Genomic DNA, 19,911 nt, shown 5'->3' on the forward strand with positions numbered 1-19,911 from the left:
TGGAACAAGGTCTCTGCTGGCTATTGTAAGGGGTCGCTTGTTGGCACCAGGACTTTGGCGATGTCCCTGGCGCGGAATATACCGTTTTCGATATCCCTGATGGAGTTTATACTCCACTGTCTGTATTCAGGCCGATTGATTGATTGATTGATGAAGATTAAGCCACCCAAGAGGTGGCACGGGCATGAATAGCCCGTAAGTGGTGGCCCTTTTGAGCCATTACCAGTATCAAAAGATGATACTGGAGATCTGTGGAGGCGCAACTGAACCCTGCGTGACGGGAGATGTCTCCCGGACCAAATGGTGACCAAATGGTGGTATTCAGGCCAGCCCCGTACATGTCATAGGTGTGGGCTGGGTGACTGGGCGTGCTCCGTTGGGGTGGCTGACCGGGTCAATAGACTTTCAAGAATTATATCTTCCAGGAAGGTGATTTTCCACTTATTAACACTCCGGAAGCTCCAGGGGTGCTTCCGGATCAGTAGGCATAACTAATAAGATTGCAATAGCTTAACTGAAAACCTTTTTGTCTTGGACTCGTGAAGCTAAGTTTAAGCATCAATGTTCTTCTAAAGTTACACAAACAAATTACCTTATTAGAGTCTAACACTAAAAACCTTTAGCTAACCTTAGTTAAAAGTATTGTGTGTTATTAATTTAGCTGTCTATTGGTCTAAATTATTTAAACAACATGCTTAAAACAACTTAATTACAACGTATGATCTATAAGCACTAAACCAACGGTAGAAGCCTACCGGTTACCTTGTTAAATGAAGATTTTACAGGTGAATACATTTTAGATCGCGGATTAAAAAAGATTTTAACAATTAACACCTTCCACATTTATCTGCATAATTGCCATCCTGATATTACCACTCCATCGCACTACTCGTTAACACTAAAAAAAAAAAGCTAGGGCGACATCATAATTCATGGTGTCGGGGGGGACAGGAAGCCTGAGAGTATTTAAACACGTTTTGGCTTTTTTGGAACCCTCGGGTCCCTGAGTAGGCGGCCTGCTGGTCGTCGGTTCACGCCCACCTGTAATCCTAGTGAATTTTCTCATTGATATATGTCACGTTAATGTGATTTGTGTGTGTTTCACCATACGAGACCTTCTCCTTCCATCATTCTGAATCATGCTCATCGCACTAACCTGCACTCTTCCACTCCATCCACACTAGCTTGGGCACTTTACACAATATGTGGCTCAAATTTCTAGTTTCATTCACATTAAAATATGTCGAAGATTTGTTGTTGGTGTTAGGCTATAGGCTAACCACGAGCATGGCTATTAAGGCCACCACTAGCCCTAATGACCAACTAGCGGGTACACCTATGGCTGCCACCTGACACTCACAACTCTGTTTTGCCTAAATACGTAAAATATAAAAAATAATAACGAATACCGTAATATTAAGTACACGCGCGAACACTACCTTCTATATTGTGTTGGTTAAACAATTAAGGCTAGTGTACAGAGCTACAGTACTCACAGCTAATCAACTTGAACCATGCCAATCACCTGCTCGTCGTCAAATGACCACATTTTATGAAGTGGGGACCCAAAACACTCGACTCGCCCTTGGTTGACCATAATATCAGAATTGTCAACCTTTCAACCATACAGTTTAAGTGTCTGACCACCAGAGGCGCTAATGCTCCCTTGTTATTTACGCTATCCATATAATGATTGCTGTCATTGTCATCGCAACATTTAAATATATTCATGTTTTGTAGTGCATATACGATAACGTCAGAAATTTTGACTAGCGGATTTAGTGTAAATAATAATATATATGCGTTTTGCCTGAACCTGAATAATTGCCTTACCTGAATAAACATTTATTTATTTATTTTGTTTTTAATACCAAATTATGACAAATATACATTTGGAAAGAAAAATTAAGGTTTTAATCCTTCCTGTAGCACTGTTAAGTCGTGTAAAGAAAGAGTGGCAGTAGGTAGGTATCCGGGAGTGAGTTAACTGTTGTGGGTATGCATCCTGCATTGTGTGGTGGTGGGCATTATCAGGGGAACGCGCCAAGCCATTACGACTATATAGCAGGGAAGGGGACCCACTACCCGTCACGCAGGGTGCAGCCGCACCTCCACAGATCTCCAGTATCAGCTCTTGATACTGGTAATGGCTCAAAAGGGCCACCACTTACGGGCTATTCATGCCCGTGCCACAATTTGGGTGGCTTAGTCTTCATCAATCAATCCACTACCCATCTCCGGCGGCAACAATCAAACAAGGGCTTGTCGGAAGCGAAAATGGAGCCTAGGGCGGGTTGTCATGACAATTAGTGATGGCTCTTATTTTGATTAGGGGTTCGTAAACCTATTGAGCTTTTATTCTTAATTTATATTAAAATGCTAGTAAAATACATTCATTGAGGATGAGTAGGGGGGGGGGCACAATGAACTACCACTCACAGGATGAGTATGGGGTGCACAACAAATTAGCACTCACAGGATGAATATGGGGTGCACAACAAACTACTACTCACAAGATGAGTATGGGGTGTACAACACACCACCACTCACGGGATGAGTATGGTGAGCACAACAAACTACCACTCACAGGATGAGTATGGGGTGCACAATGAACCCACAACTGTGCCAGTAGTAGTATATAAACTTGTAAACTCACAAGAGAACAAATTTCATGTAATCAAATTTAATCTACAATATGTTGTCTCCTCCACCAAGACTTCTTGTTACCTGCACTGATGCTGAACCATGTTGATCCACAGCAACATAGGTGTTGTGGTAGCTGGATTGATGTTAACGAGATGTACCGCATAATAAATGTCTATGCCCTTGAGCTTTCTATAGAAGTCATTTTATGCACCTTTCTTAGTTAGCTATCATTAGTATTGTTATTGAATGTACAAGGCTGCACAAACCATCTTAAACATTAAAACCAGACTTGAGCAGCTCCACTGCACCCAATAGGGATATTCAATGTCCTAATATTGACAGCTCATCTAAACTAGTTCAAATACAGGCTGCCTACTGATGTATATACAAAAGTTACTTGCTTACTGTTAGTTTGTATATACAGTTTGTCTCCAAGTAGTGTTGAAGATGTTGAATCTCCCAAGATCTTAATACAGATGGCCATGTTTAGCTGTACAGCTGGTATACATATGATGTTAAGTTTTAATTCTTTCACCTTCTTGGGTAATTACTGAAAAATAGAGCCACATCTACAGTGGAAAATTCCTGAATGCATGCAAATTAAACTGTCTAAAAATAGCATTATTATAGTAAATAAATCCACATGCAGGAGGCCAATAAGCAACAAAGGTAACTATGTACAGTCCTACTGTCATGACTGCAAACCACAAACATGGTAAGCAAAATAAAACAAAAATGGCTTGTCAAATTATAATCCAGTTATCAATTATAACATCTTGGGTTACAAAGTGCTGCACATGTATGGTTATCACAGGCAATTCATAAGCAGCTCAAGTTATCAGCGACACAGCTGACATTATTACCAGCTGTAGCCGGAGCATGGTAAGAGTTGTGTTGATACTACGGCTAATCTATTCATTCCTACCACAGTACATAAAGACAATGATTTGTAAATAAATTGATAACAATCAGTTAAAAACAATATATTCATGTACACCTCAATATCATTTTGAGGTGTACGATGGCCACAAGTGCTGCTTTGTTCACGTCTGATGTCTAGTAATGCACGAGATGTCCCCAGTTAACGTCCAACTTGTTTTACAACTTTTAGGGAGTGCTATTTAAAAATATATTACTGTAAATGTAAAATAAATAGATTTAACAGTTTATGATTTATATGCATACAGCAGCTGCCAAAGAAATACTATACTATACACTCAACTGAAACATTGTCATATACATTGAGTTATGGCATAGATCCAGACTTGACAACCTGGTAACACTTTGGTTTACTGAAATCAATCTTTCACACAAACCAACAATGTAAATTGTTAGTCTGTGTGAAATTTTTTTTATTTAGTGCCAGTCTTTTTTATAGTGAATTACTGCTGTTAAATTAGGAAAAATATGAAAATTTGTATTATTTAGAAATTTTTAAATGGTTGTTTGAGGCAAACTATGCTTAGAGGCCTGGTCGAGGACCAAGCCACAGGGACACTAAGCCCCGAAATCATCTCAATTACTCAAAGAAAGACTCCGTGTTAAACTATAAAATTGTAAAATCTATGGAGGACTTGGTAGACATCATGTACATCACCCAGCATTGAAGTTTGAATATCACACCTATAATATAATGATGATTATTATAATTAATATTACACAAAATTTAATCTAAATATAAACATTCAGAATAAAATATTATACATCAAACACAAGGGAACATGCTACAATATGTTACTTCAACTCAGCTCCATTAATCACTCTGACAAAATGAAGAATTCACTCTAGATATTCAATATTACAAAAACTCCATAAAAAAAATATACTGAAACTATGCTCAATTCTGAATACCATATCTATATTGGATAGATTGTTATTACTGTACGTCATTATATATAAAACAATTTCATTTCATAGAACACCATATTCAGAAATTATATACAAGCTATACTAAGCAGTACTACGAGTTAAAACCAACTCCCTATGTAACCGTAATCGTTCTGTCACAACACAGTTTAGAATTTACATGTCATGGAATGACTAAAATCGAGGTCCTTCACTAAAATTCTCATTACTGAATTAAAAGAAATAATTATGACTTATGGCAACCAGAATAATCTCTCAAATGGCAGGAACATTGACCACATTTTATGTACTGTATTCAAGCATACATCACTGCCTCGTGGTCCACACCAGTTTTTTGTTTAAATAAATCACACAGAAAAATTTATTACTTAAAAAAAGCAGTTACGTATAGTAAATAATAATTTTGAAACATTTTACTAGCAGAACTTATTCATATACTTACCTATTTGAGCAATGAAATTTGTAGAGTACTGCAATGTGTATATATATGAGAGAAAAAAAAAAAAAAAAAAAAAAGGTAACATATCATATTTTTCTGCAGGTAGGATGCATGGATTTTTGTCCACCACCAACCAAATATATATTATTACATGCACAAAATCATCGGTTTTACCCCTAAAAAAAAAAAAAAAAACACTTGAAAATCACTTTAAATAAATGTATGATGAAACATACAAAAACAATTTTTTCACAAAATATTGTTCTAAAAATACAGGTTAAATGCTGGCAAATATGGTAATAGTAATAGGGCTAATTTAAATAAAATACTGCATTTGCATGCATGTGAAAATGTTCTGCACCAGAATTACATAACACTACTACCAATAAGGTCTGGAATAAGAGGAAATAGCTTATACCTGAATATGATAGCTCAGTCTTAAGCCAACAATGTGACGAGACAAATGCTTGAGCAGTAAACATGAAAGCAAATCTCATACATAATTGATATGATAATTTTATTACTATTATTATAGTCAAGGATATCTAAAACTGAACAACTGACTCAGCACAAGGATATCTAAATTTTTCAGTTAATGTTTGCAGACCAAACCTACATGTGAACTATTTGAAAGGATGAATATAATTTTGGAATTAATTTTAATAAAGATATTACCACATGGATATAAACAGACAAGGATATCAAATACTTACCCATCATTGAAAGCATAATTACTGGAATGTTTTAACAATATAATCCTTATCTAACTTCACCTGCTCAGAGCATATAATAATTTAAAAAATAAACAAATTACATTTGTAATTTATGAGCTTAATACATTTACATTTTTATTATTTTAATTTCAGTAATGCCAAAATTTGTTTGCTGAAACATAGAAGCTGAAGGAAAGAATGGAATGTAGGAACTTACCAAGTTTTACATAAAGTAAAAAGTGACTGGTAAATAATTAACAGGTTATGAACTTTTCCCTCTTGACTGTTGCTGTTCTACACAATATCAAACTTTTCATCATGGCAATTTAATTTATAAAATACACTGACAGCATCACTAGTAAATAGAAACATAAGAGGTACAATATTTGTTTAAACTCCAAAGTATTCAACAACTAGTTAGTATAAACAGCACAACATTTGTATAGCAAAACCAAAGGCGAGATTCAGAACACTATCGTTAACTTTTGGTAACGCAGGCAGGTCAACTGCAGAGAGCAGCAACCAATATTAATGATAAAATTAACTCTTTTAAACAAGTCCATACCAGTATAACCTACACACAACTTTCCCCTGAGTACATTACAAGGATGGCTCTGCTATCAGAATCACTAGTATAACAGCAGGTACAAAATAAAGAGCCACTGGGGCTGGTCAGTATGGCGATGTTAAGAGCAGACCAGCCAACTTTCCAATTTTCTGTTTGATGGTTGCTACTGCGTATTTGACAAGGTAGCTTTTAAATTGTTTAATCATGAAGAAAATCACAGATTAGAATAAACAATTACTTTATACCTGTACTGTATATTTATTGAACAGGGATCAAATGCACTTTTTGTACAATAAAACACTATGTACTGTCACCCTGGGCATTATGACACTTAACTAGTGCTGGATGCTCATCATGACACACAACATATGCCAATTTTAAAAGTGTAGGATTTGTTAAAAGTTCATATGAATTATAACATTTAATGAAATGATATAATTTGAAATCCTACTGATTTTCTACACAAACTTATTAAATCAGAAAAACCTACCCTAAGAATTCTAGTGCTGTATGTAACTGTACACGTCTGCATATTCTAAGAAAGCTGTTGCTTTAGTTTCTCTACAGATTTTAGGGAATAAAGCCCACAAACCCTTAAGACAAAAAATCATCTTAATTCTGGGCATGTAATTTACCTTCATGGGTAGAAATGATCAAGTGAGAAATACGTAGATAACTTTCTTGCCCTAGTACAACTTTTTCGTCAAGATCTAAATTCAGGATGAAGTAATTTACACAGACAATTGACAAAATTATCAGAATTTGCAACATAAATAATTAACAAGGCGCCAAGCCAGGAAGACTATGTAGCACCATTAAAAGTGTAGGATATTCAAAAGGTGCTGAATATCACTAAGGATGCCAATACAAGAACAGAAGCACACAAGAAAAACGATATCAAAGGAATCCGATTCACCAAGGATTCAATCGAGGGACAAATGACCGTGAGGGACAGTTGAAAAGCAAGGCACGCACATCCTGGAAGTTGGGACATTCAACAAGGATATGCACGATCATTAGTGGGACATTGCAGTTTAGACAATAAGGAGTAGGGCAGCACTCCATTAAGTGCCCGTGAGTTAAATGTGTATGGACAATAAGTAACCTTACCAGAGCTGTTTCCCACTGCCAGTTACGGTAGGAGGAAAGCTAAGGGATCACACACCTCTTAAGAGCATGCAATTTGTTACCAGTAACAGAAGATCCTACCAACAGGCACAGATTGAGGAATGAATGACTGAGTATAAGTTGGAATAAGGAATGCCTTAGCAGGAAATGGGACAAGTATGGATAGCTTCCTTAGCTCCAGTGTCTGCACACTCATCTGAGGAAACACCAATATGGCTGGGAACCCAACAAAACTCTACTGTCTTAAATCTGCTGGAGATTAGAAACAGCCAATGTTGAATTTTGACTACCACAGGATGGATAGGATTAAATGACTCCAGAGCCATCAGGGCACTGTAAGAGTCAACTCTGATGACAAAGGAATGTTGACTGCAAAAAAGCAGTTGACGAAGAGCATACAAAATTGCATAATGTTCTGCCGTGAAGATGCTAGTCTCCAGGGGCAGGGAACACACACAGGTGTGGTCAGGAAATACAACGGAGTAGCCTACACTGTCGGCAGACTTAGACCCATCTGTGAAGATGGAAATGGAGTGGGAGCGTGAAGCATACAAGGAAAAGGTAATTAAAAAATTTGCAACATAAATCTATAAATCTAATTGCCACTAAATTTAATCTCCTGCTGTCTTACAAAACAAGCAAATTTTTAACAATTAAGTAAAACCCAGCAGTAAAAATTGTTTTGATAGGTTAAGAAATAAGTGGCTTATAGTAGCTACATATTCAACTTTCTTTCAGAACTGAAAAATTGGGTTGTGTCCAAGAATGTTATTTCATCGAATGACACCTTGATTCTTCTGCAGCCTTGAAGTGGAATTTCACATACCAGAGAAACACAGAATCTATGAAACACTTGGAGATTACAATATACTCTTACCAATATTCGTTTCAACCCAAACTGAGTCAGGGATGCAGAGTAAAATCCCTCTCAAATGGAGATGTCACACAGGAAGAAGCTCCCAGCACCTACACATGCAAAGAAGTTTCCTCGTTTAGAAAACTTGTGCTTACTGAATAAAAATCTAAAGTCATTTATCTTGTGAAAGCTATAAGACAACCTGTGGGGGAAAGAAAATGGGGTAAAAAAAAACAAAGACGAGAATAGGGTGTGGGTGAAGAGCAATCCTTAATTTCCGTAAAAACAAAATTAATGGCATACCAAAAGCATGTAGCTAGAGAAAATTCTATACAACAGAAAACATGCATCAAGGACAAACTTATTTTGTATCAGATGTACAACAGGTCAGGATTTTTTTTGTAGTCATGTCAAAAGATCACAGAAAATAAGGTCAATTGACATTCTGTCAATCGTATAAAGCTTCACTTTATCTGCCTTTTGGAAATATGGCATATACAAGTGAGTAGAGCTTTTATAAAAATTGCAAAAATAAATGTATCATAAAAAGCCATGGAATCTCAAAATATGCACAGTGGCTTTGTCTATTTCCTTTTTACTGCATTTTAATATTAACACAATTGCGTAATTCTTTTGCCTGAGTGTACCTAAGTTTTGAACAACTTCAACCTTTAATGTTCAAAGCACCTATACAGTATAATATTTACTATTATTATTAAACTTTTTTATTTTTTTAATTATCACTGGACAACATGCATGTTACTTCTAAACGTTGCATATATTACTCTGTACAAGAAACATTCACACATATTACCACCCATCTTTTCGTCCTGTATTTATAGCCTTATTCCACTAATTTTCCTTAATTAATATATGGTTGCAAAACCTAGCATTAACAGATTTATGTGTTATTCTTGATGGCAGCACCTTCAAATACTTTGCACTTTTTTTTTTCCCACACACACATTAGTCAGTCAACAAAGTAACAATGTAAGGTCCAATTGATGCCTGCTTCTTTTGTCATGCATTGAAAGCAAATTGCTTCATGACAAATGAAATTACGGTACACACAAAAGAATTTCTTCAAATATTTCATATCTTATAAATATCTAAATGGTACTGTTCATGTGTTTCACATTATGTTCTTGAATGAATGATACTATAATTTTTTATGTTAAATCTCACACATGGCACATGTATATTATACATATCTGCAATCTAGCATTCATATTTTTCTTCCCCTAAGCAGGCTGCTTGGGCACTTCTCTATCACTTTTCCAATCAATAAAATACACTGCAGGAACATATTTTGTTTAATGTACTGACTGAAATCACCATAACTTATATAGCTAACAACATACTGAAATCTTCCACACCTCTATAATACTGTATGTTTAAATATCTTTTATGATATTTAAATCAGATCTTCACTTTATTTTGCTCGTTTTGTCATTTACCCAGTGTGAAATCAGAAGATAAATTAATTTTGTTTTATCTTTGGTCAGGTGGCTGCTTTAAGTAAACCAATGGTATCCATAATTGTTTCCCCTTTCAATGTTTTAGTGTGTAAGGCTTCCCAAGTGCTTCAGGTTATGATGCTGGTGAAACCAGTGATTATTTCTCTATAGGTTTGTGAACACAGTACTAAAACTGGATCACTATTAACCAGCAGGAAAGGGAACAGAGACCCAAAGTGGATTACCTACGGAAACAAAATGGGCAAAATTGTTTGTATTAGATACTGCAATTATCTTTGTAATTTGAACAGCAATCTTCCTCACAAGTGGCACAGATATTGAACGATTTTCAACATTGAGTTTGTGCTCAGAAAAGTGATTACAATATTGTTGAACAATATGATATAGCATTTGGTGTTTTGCCTTTAACATACAAGCAAATACTGTATGCCAAAGAACACAATTTAGAATTTCAATTTAGTTTATTCTTTGGCCCACCATGTATGATCATGTATACATGAGGAACTTCAATAAATATAGTTTACCATTGTATTGTATTCTATGCAATATATTACTGAAGATTAGTTGTTTGATTAGTGCAAACTGTTAGGTTCTCTATACAGTATATTTAATACTTCAAGAATTTCATCTGCCTGCAACTGAGTATACATCATTAGTTTACCAAGAAGAGTACAAATGCTTTAAGCATTACCATCGCTTGATCAATGTTCACTAAATGAGAGGTTTTCAGTCTTCAAAGACACTTCTAATATGAGCTTTCAGTAAGAATATACTAAAATAAATGTTTATACTTTAGCCTATTTACTGTGGCACACCCGAGGTCAACTTCTCTCACAACTAATCTAAGTTACATGTTAGTCTCTTTTTAGTCAGGAGACTACACTCTTCCTCTTGGAAAAGTAAACGTAAGGAACTAGCTTCAGGAAAAATAACATATGCATGTCTCATTCCAATGCATAACCAACAAGCTCCTTAAATATATGGAGCCAGTCAAATGGCCAGTCATAATATTTTCAGACAAAATATAGTGTTACAAAATAATGCTTAGAATTCCCCTCCCACCCAAAAAAAAAATATATAAGCTTATGTGCAGGCGATGAGTCACAATAACATGGCTGAAGTATGTTGACCAGACCACACACTAGAAAGTGAAGGGACGACGACGTTTCGGTCCATCCTGGACCATTCTCATCGACTTGAGAATGGTCCAGGATGGACCGAAACGTCATCGTTCCTTTAACTTTCTAGTGTGTGGTCTGGTCAACATAACCTTATGTAATTATGGATCAGATCTGCAATTTGAAGGTGAAGACAATTTTACGAGTATTTGGTAAGGTAAGAAGCTGGCACATATCCTTGATTACCAGCACGATCCTCCACAAACCACCAGTCTGAAGATTTGGCATGTAGAACCAGCACCACCTGGCCAGCTGCCAAATTCAGTTGAGTGGGATCAGATCCACCAAAGTTGTATAGAGCATAATAAAACTGGAAAAAAAAAAAAAAACAAAATCACAAAATGCGACATTATTGTTTATTATATATGGAGCAATTAGTTTCTGAACATTAAACAGTCTAATTTGAATAATTTAGAAATTAAATACAGTAATTCTATATACCAAACTGGGAAAGAAATTTGTACTTCTTTTTGTTTAATACATGAACCTGCAAACAACATTCAATATTTGTATGACAGTTAAGCAAAAGGATTAAATTCTATTTATCCATACTATTTTGTGTTATAGTTTGTGAACAAAAAAAAATATCAATCTAATCTGACTTCCAATCAAAATTTTCACCTGAGTCTCTTCAGCTTCTAATCCAGGTAGAAGACCTGGCGCTGTATCAGCATTTAAGCAAGAATCTTCAACCAGCTGTCCATCTTCAATAACTTCATAGATTGGACTACTTTCCTTATCGTCCACCTCTTGACCAACTCCACCACACGCTATGCCCTGAGGCCCAGAAATATTCAAATTTGTATCTTGCAGTACAATATAATGATTAAGTTAACTGCACATCAATAAGAATGCAGTATATAATTTTGATAAGGAGCATTACATAAGACAGAGGACACATGGAAATTTCCAAATGCTCTACCAACAAATTTTTAATCTTAATTCTGTTATCTAACTTGCATGAAATAATCTGAAAAGCTGTTTTTACTAAACAGACTCGTGAATCTGGCCCCAGATCTCTTCAGGCAAATATGAATTTACTAAGCTAATATTTTTGGTAGTTTTGAGGACAATATGACAAAATTTGAATAAGCATCTCTATCTAAAACCATCATTCCAATTAAATGAAGATATGAACATGTCAAATTTAATAAGCTGATTATCAAGTTATGGCTTACTTGGTCAATTTCTTCATATATGTTGTTGTCTTCAGAGATAGGAGAGTTGTATTCATTTGACTGTCGTCTATCCAAAGGTGGGCTGTAATATTCGCTCTCGGATATTTCTGAATAAAAGGTACTCCTGGATGATGGTTCTGGGTAACCCGATTTAGGTGGCAAGGGAGCCTGAGTTAAGGGACCTGGAGAAGATTGACCAATTGAGTAGCAGGGTGGGGGTGCCTGCTGACCTACTGTCGGGTAACCTTGTGAGGCAACTCCAGCACCACCAGACGAGCTAGCAGGGAACAAGTCTTCATAACGTGGGGGACGTTCTGGTATGGGTGGCGTAGGGGCAGCACGTGGAAGGGTTGAAGGTCGAGGAGCAAGGGCAGATATACCAGGTACATTGGAGGATGCTATGGTGTGTTGAGTAGCAGATGGCAAAGCTGTAGCTACACCCATTCTGTTCTCCTGTCCTTGAAGGGGTTTCAAAGATGTCGATCTTGCAAATCCTTTATTTTCTGCAATAATTACAATAATTAGTACATCAAATGCAACAGATTAAATATCAAAGTATTTGCATTCCATACTTGAAAACACAAGAGAAATTTAGAGAAGATTCAGAGGTATGCCACCAGACTAGTCCCAGAACTGAGAGGTATGAGTTACAAGGAAAGGGTACGGGAACTAAACCTCGTGTCCCTGTAAGCCAGAGGAGTAAGGGAAGACTTGATCGCCACCTACAAAATTCTCAGAGGAATTGGAAGGGTGGACAAAGAAATTATTTAGCATGGGTGGAACACAAACAAGGGAATACAGGTGGAAACCGAGTACCCAAATAAGCCACAGAGACATTAGAAAGAATTTTTTCAAAATCGGGGTAGTTAGCAAATGGAATGCATTAGGCAGTGATGTGGTGGAGGCAGACTCCATACACAGTTTCAAAAGTAGATATAATAGAGCCCAATAGACTTAGGAATCTGTACACCAGTTGATTGGCAGTTGAGAGGTGGGATCAAAGAGCCAGAGCTTAACCCCTGCAAGGACAACTAGGCGAGTACAGTAAGTTCTTGGCGAGTTTTATTTTTCTAACTTAGTTTTAATCTTAGTATCTTGCCAAATGCACACAAACTCATGAACATACAACTTTTTACTATGGTATTACAATGCAAAGAAATATGAGTGCATCAAAATTCAGCATGCACATACAGTAGTATACAAACAATTGGTAACCTACCTCCATCATCTACAAACCAGCGGTCAGAGCGGCCGAGAGGATCTTTGTTTTTAAGGAGGGCGACATGGTCCCCAGGATACAGAGTGAGCTCCATCACCTCTGCCGGAGTGTGAACCTCAGTCACCACATAGATCAGTTCGGCTGGATAACTGCTCAGAACCTTTTTCTTCAATGACTGAAATATATAAAATGATTTGTGTGCCAAAGATACATATTCATTAAGTTCACCAAATTTCAATGTTTTCTGCTGGCTCATAATGTTTTTGAAATATACTAGTACCACAGAGTACTTGAAACAGCACTAATGTAATTTTGTCAAGCAATTAAGTAATTATTTCATATCACAACTTGCTAAACTTGGACTAAATATTTTTGTTTTAGATTTTTTTTAGGGGGAAAGAGGGGAGTGGGCGGCAAAATTACTATGCTTTTCTCTGATATATGTGAAAGCGCCAAGCCATTACAACTATATAGCACTATGAAGGGATCAGGATAAGGATTTGAGATGGGACGGGTTGGGCAAGTGCCCAACCACTTGCACGGTCAGGGATTGAACGCCAACCTGCATGAAGTGGGACCGTCGCTCTACCGTCCAGCCCAAGTGGTTGGGCAAAATAATCCGGGATCTCGGAAAACTGGTGAACCCCAAATTGAAGCAAAATGAAACTATTTATGCAACACACAAAAAATACCATCTATATCATTGTAAAAAACACAGGCATGAACATCTTGATCATATGACAATTTATGCATTTTAATAGAACTTGCACTGTAATGATTAGGTACCCAAGAGTGTCATGAACTTTAGTGGCAAAGCCATCATGTTTGGTTGTTCAGTACCCAGTACTGTTACTTGTTTCACCTTTATATTTTATGGAACATGTTGTAACTATATGTTGGAGGAATTCATAATTTAATGCAGTATATTATACCATAGTAAGTAATCTTCTTGAAAATGTTTTCAATTCAATAACATGGCATTTCTTTGTTTAAAACCTTTAACTACTGTTAGGTTTATAGATATGCATCATACACAAATATATATTACTTTGCATTGAATAGAATCACATTTGGTCTAAGTTTATATAAGCAATTGATATAATTTACTTATTGCTGACTTCTGACTTACTTAACTACAGTCATAAATACAGCTACCCATACTAAATACACTATTCAATCTGTATAGTTATACAATACTGTCTTTACCTCTTGTTTCTTAGGGTAAGCATGTAGTGATAGTCAATACAACAGCAACATCAATAATACAATATCAATCATTTTTAGTGTTGTTTAAAGGTTTAATAACTTCATGCATGCAGGAAGTCAATATATATTTTGGGTTAAGATTCAGTATATGCCATCTAATTACAAATGCAAGAAAATGTATATATGATATAAATACTGTACAGACATTCATCTATTTCCTCTACTTTTTGTTGCGCTTTTAGCAAATCTCGACTTACCTCACAAGCCTCTTTCTTGAGTTGGGTATTATCCAGACTCTTACGCCCCCGAGGCTTTGCTCTAGGCAGGGTTCTCTGCAAGGTGTCGGCAGGGATGAAACTCAGCTGTCGGAACTCTCCCATCTGCTGCAAGTACTTTACACGGAATTGGGCCAACATGTCTTCTTCACCAGTATATGCTAGCCCAGGAACCTGTTTAAAAGTTTTAAGTACTGTACATACAAAACTGTAAATATCAGTGCCACAAACTTTTAGCATCTCATGCTTACATTTAAAAATTTTTTTTATGAAATTTCTGAAAAAAGATATGACAAAGAACTGTAAAAGACTATATAAGCAAGGTGATTACCAGTAATTACAGTACCATTACAAATCAGATTACAGATTAAGTAGAGTACAGCTCTATTCCTGTAACCATTTGTAGTTCCAGGAACAAGGCTATGTTCTCAATAATCCATCTTTCTAAGCTGGTTCATTCACCCACTCCATAACATATGTTCTTGTGTTTAAAGGACAATAATAATGGCTTATTATTGCACAGTCAGGCAGAACACCCAAACCATCTTGGAATGCTCTCCTCAATATTGCAGTTTAGAGAGTTTTATTATCCATATCTTTCTATGGCATTTTCATTCCTTAACTTAATCTCATAATACCACACATGTTTCTCAGTATTAATTTCCACTGCTCTAATTCTAAATTGTTCGCATTCATACCATGTCATCATCTAGCATCCATACACAAAAGTTGGCACTACATTTTCAAGCAGCTCTCTGGGTGCATCTCTGCTTACCTTCATTTTTTTCTATCCAGGGCTTTCATTGCAGGAGCCACATTCCTTTGTTACTTACCCCTTGTATTTCCTTTTTTTTATCAATCAAAAATTTTAAGTGTTTATACTGATCAGCCACAGCTAGCACTTTTTTGCATTTTACAACTACATTAATATCAAAACAGTCACTCATTACGCCATAAGCTCTGACACACTGGTTCCCAAGTGGGCCACACTCGTGGCCCACTTGAGCCTCACCCATCCTGGTCCATATGAGCCTTATCCATCCTGGTCAACTTGACCCTTACCCACCCTGGCCCCCCACAAGCCTCACCCATCCTGGTCCACATGAACCTTATCCATCCTGGTCCACTTGAGCCTTACCCATCCTGGTCCACTTGAGCCTTACCCATCCTGGTCCACTTGAGCCTCACCCACCCTGGCCCACACGACCCTCACCCATCTTATATTCTTTCTGTTACAATGGATAATTTCTTGATCAAATTAGTCAATAAACTATAATACTACTGTGCTGATGCCAAGGAGACCATTAACATACCAAAGTAAGAAACCAGCAAGTGCGTGTGTCAGAATAGCTGGAGATCAGATTCGTATTGCAAAGGCTCGATACGAGTGACTTCCTCACTGTGTCACATCCGAGAGTGAACTGAGAATCTTATTCAGAAGCAGACCAGTCATCATCTCCACACCTTGACACCATCAGATGAATGGGTCAAAATTCTACAACCTTAAGAAAGAGAGTTTCATTCAAAATAGTAGTCACTAATATTTTGCAAATATTCTCTAGATTATGTCACAGCCTTGAAGACAATTGACAGAACTCAGAAAATGTATTACAGTGAAGCTTGAACTGTATTTATATTAATATATAAAAAATTGCCTTTAGGATTATTTCATTTTTATAGTTGAGTGAAGCATTTTGGGAGGGACCAACAACTGGTGGAAAACAGCCACTACCCTTCAATCACTTTGGCAAACGTCTTCAGAGAAGTTGAGTAAGATTACACAACTAAAAACAATAAAAGACTTTCTAAACCATTTAAACCAAAGTCTGTCATAGCAATTGAAAAATTTATATAATTAAAAGGATTGGCATTGTCATTTTCACAACAAAATGAAAATAAAGTAACTAGACACAAGCAGGATAAACCTCCTAATGTAACGGCACCCAGTAAGACTGACATACAGGAGACAGAGAGAGAGAGAGAGAGAGACAGAGCAACAACAAAAGTGCTCTCCCAACACTGGCCTCAGCGGATCTATGACCTTCAAAGGGATTAAATTGACTCGGCCGAGAACTGCTCACCTCGCCTCCCCTTCCAACATTAATTCCCACTTAACCTCCTCCACAGTTGTTCCCTTAGAAATATATCAAGCTTTTAACAAAAATTTTAATTGCATTTACGGTGCAAATTTAAATGGAGCTTGAAATAAACACAGATATTTAAAAAAATCAAAATGAAATTTGGAAGGTTTGTGAAATCCATGATCTACAAATTTAGAATGATAAAAACTAGCATATTTTATATATAAAACAGTGCATGGGCTGTTCAACATCTTGCAAAATAAATTATAACTAAATTAACATTATTTCTACCAGCAGGACAAAAAAAAAATAAATAAAAAATAGTAATATTACTTTTTGACCGAGTCAATCCATTCATGCATTTATGAAAAAATAGAGCAATGAGTGGAATGAAATCCCCTTTCTCAGCAATATCTTGGTAGGCAGGCGATGAGTCACAATAACGTGGCTGAAGTATGCTGACCATCACCACATAAATTTTTTCAAAAATACTATCTTTCATTCTCACTTCTGTCACCCCACAGAATTACCAAAGCCACAATAATGTTTTCAAACTTGAATTTCACACATAAGCACCTTAAGCTGTGCAAGAAGCCATTCATTGTCCCATTGTCGTCATTCATAAACAAGCTACGCCTCCTTTACTCCTCTCTTTCTCACTCCTGTTCTTATAATTCTTATCCCACTTGATTCTTACTTCCTCTAAGCTTTGTGTCTAGGACATAAAACACTCGTCTTCTTTTGCTTATTTTAGTTAATAATATCAGTTAATATTATAAATATATATATATATATATACATACATACATACATATATACACACACACACACACACAAAGTATATATATTAGTTAGCACTGAAATAATCACATCGTGCAGTAGATACATTACCACTAATCAGACTGCCGCTTTGACTGCCCTAAAGCTACATCACACCTTTGCCACTCATGGGTGGATTGACTGTACCTTACATACACACATATGTACAGTACCTGTGAACCAATCGACACACATGAAATATGTGTTGGTTGGGTTATTGGTTTCAGTCACATTATTTTGAGTTTTTGTCTGCATACATATCCAAATACAAATACATGTACAACATACCGAAACAAAAAATTCCAAGATATGCATTAACTACACTAAAAGGTATTCTATTCACCTGGACTCAAAGAGACTCGAACCGCGGACCCCACGCATGTGAGGCTGAAGCTCTATCGACTGTGCTACTGAGTAATCGATAGAGTTTTAGCTTAACACGTGTAGGGTCCGTGGTTCGAGTCACCTAGAGTCCAGGTGAATGGAATTTTTATTTCCACCAAAGTGTGGATGACAATTAACTAAAAGGTATTATAAAAGTTATTTGAAGTCCCTTAAATTTCTAAATGAAAACCCTGGATCACTTAATTTCAAATGGTTTTAGACATTAATTTCTTCAAAACTAATGAAGAAATACATTTAGTACAGGCATACCTCAGAATAAGAGTTTAATCCGTTCCTGGAGACGCCTCGCCTTCCGAAAACTCGCATTCCGAAGTTAATTTCCCCATAAGAAATAAAGGGAAATGAATTAATCCGTTAATGACTACCCCAAAAACCCCACATCAAACTAAATTTTTATACCTAATTCATCTAAATAAACCTACAAAACTGTGTTCCAGTTATTACTTACCTTACTGTCGAGTGCTGTAGGCGTATGGAAGATGGTGAGGAGGGGGGAGGAGGAGAGGAGTTACTGTTTGGAAGGGGAGTCCCCTTCCATAATCACATCACATAACCCCATGCCTTGTAACACTATGGATACCACTTCTCTTTCTAAATTTTTCAAACCAGCCCCTGCTTGCCTTAAACTCTTTCTTATCTGCATCACTCGTTGCAGGGGTATTCTTTAGAAGGTCTTCGTGCAACACCCTGGCTTTCTCACAAATAATGGCCTCCGAAACACTATCACCCCTCAACTCCTTGTCGTGTATCCAAATTAATAACAACTTTTCCACTTCTTCAAGTATTTGTGCCGTTAATGTTCTTACTCCTTTTGCCACTTTAGCACCCATAATCTTATTTTTCTTCTTAAGTATAGTGCATATTGTTGATGTGGCTTTGTTGTACTGCCTACAAAGTTCAACAACACGTGTACCGTTCTCATGCTTCCGAATGATCTCTTGTTTCTCCTCTATTGTCATCCTCACAGGAGCTTTCTGGCCTTTATCCTTACCACTGGCTTTCTTGGGACCCATGGTGAGATATATAATAACAAATTGTATAGACAAATCACCAAAAATCCAACAAAACACTGAAAATCCGCGAGAAGAATTGATGTGGGGGTAGTCACTGAGCGCCAGACAATAATAAACTGAGGGGCGGCGGGGCGGAGGGGCGACGAACGCGCTAGGTCGGCTGTACGCGTATCAACAAACTCGCGTCCAAACTCGCCTCCCGAAGTAACCCTCGCCTTCTGAGACAAATTTTTGGAGTAAATACACCTCGCCTTCCGAAAATCTCGCATACAGGGACAATCGCATTCCGAGGTACCACTGTATAGGAAAACTGGGTTTTAACATTTTTGTCCATGGGAACATCGTGAATTCTTGATAAGCTTACCTGAGCAAGGCGGAGGTACTGCTGAGCCAAATGTCCTTGGAGATACATACGAGCAGCGACAAATGACCGTGTGGCGAGAATCATTATTTCAGTCCCTAAGTTGGTTAGTACTGGCAAGTCCATCATCAGCTGAGTATTGAAAGCGTCATATGTTCCCTTTGCTATCAGCAACTCTTCCTCAAGCTGTCAGCAAGAAAATACCTTAAGGATAACATAATAAAATAAAAATGTTCACAAGTTGAAATATGGAATTATTAACCTGAATGCAGCATTACTATTGCTGATCATTTATCCAGCAATAAATACGTCAGAAAAATAACTTTCATAATAAACTAACTGAAGGTGTTTACCAATTCATGTGATGCACCCAAGTTAAGGTATCAATCAACAAAAGATAAACAATACTGTATATAAAAGTGCTTCATTTACAATTCTCCAGCATATATAATACTACTTCCCAGGTTTATTCAATTTGTCTT

General features: G+C 36.8%; 1 protein-coding gene across 2 annotated transcripts in view; it reads right to left on the reverse strand.

Annotated features, from left to right (window-relative positions):
- Positions 1-3,382: 3,382 nt before the first annotated feature.
- Positions 3,383-19,911, reverse strand: part of LOC123761340 (dynamin-binding protein) — a 63,042-nt gene continuing 46,513 nt past the window's right edge. For both annotated transcript variants that reach the window (XM_045747299.2, XM_069312784.1), the window contains exons 16-21: positions 19,433-19,615; positions 14,733-14,924; positions 13,270-13,444; positions 12,051-12,553; positions 11,494-11,649; positions 3,383-11,182 (exon numbers count right to left, since the gene is read on the reverse strand). In XM_045747299.2, the coding sequence (XP_045603255.2) occupies positions 11,012-11,182; positions 11,494-11,649; positions 12,051-12,553; positions 13,270-13,444; positions 14,733-14,924; positions 19,433-19,615 (1,380 nt within the window). In that variant the 3' untranslated portion in view covers positions 3,383-11,011. The remainder of the gene's footprint in view (positions 11,183-11,493; positions 11,650-12,050; positions 12,554-13,269; positions 13,445-14,732; positions 14,925-19,432; positions 19,616-19,911) is intronic.

The sequence above is a fragment of the Procambarus clarkii genome, chromosome 7, assembly GCF_040958095.1.
Source record: "Procambarus clarkii isolate CNS0578487 chromosome 7, FALCON_Pclarkii_2.0, whole genome shotgun sequence".
Taxonomy (NCBI): domain Eukaryota; kingdom Metazoa; phylum Arthropoda; class Malacostraca; order Decapoda; family Cambaridae; genus Procambarus; species Procambarus clarkii.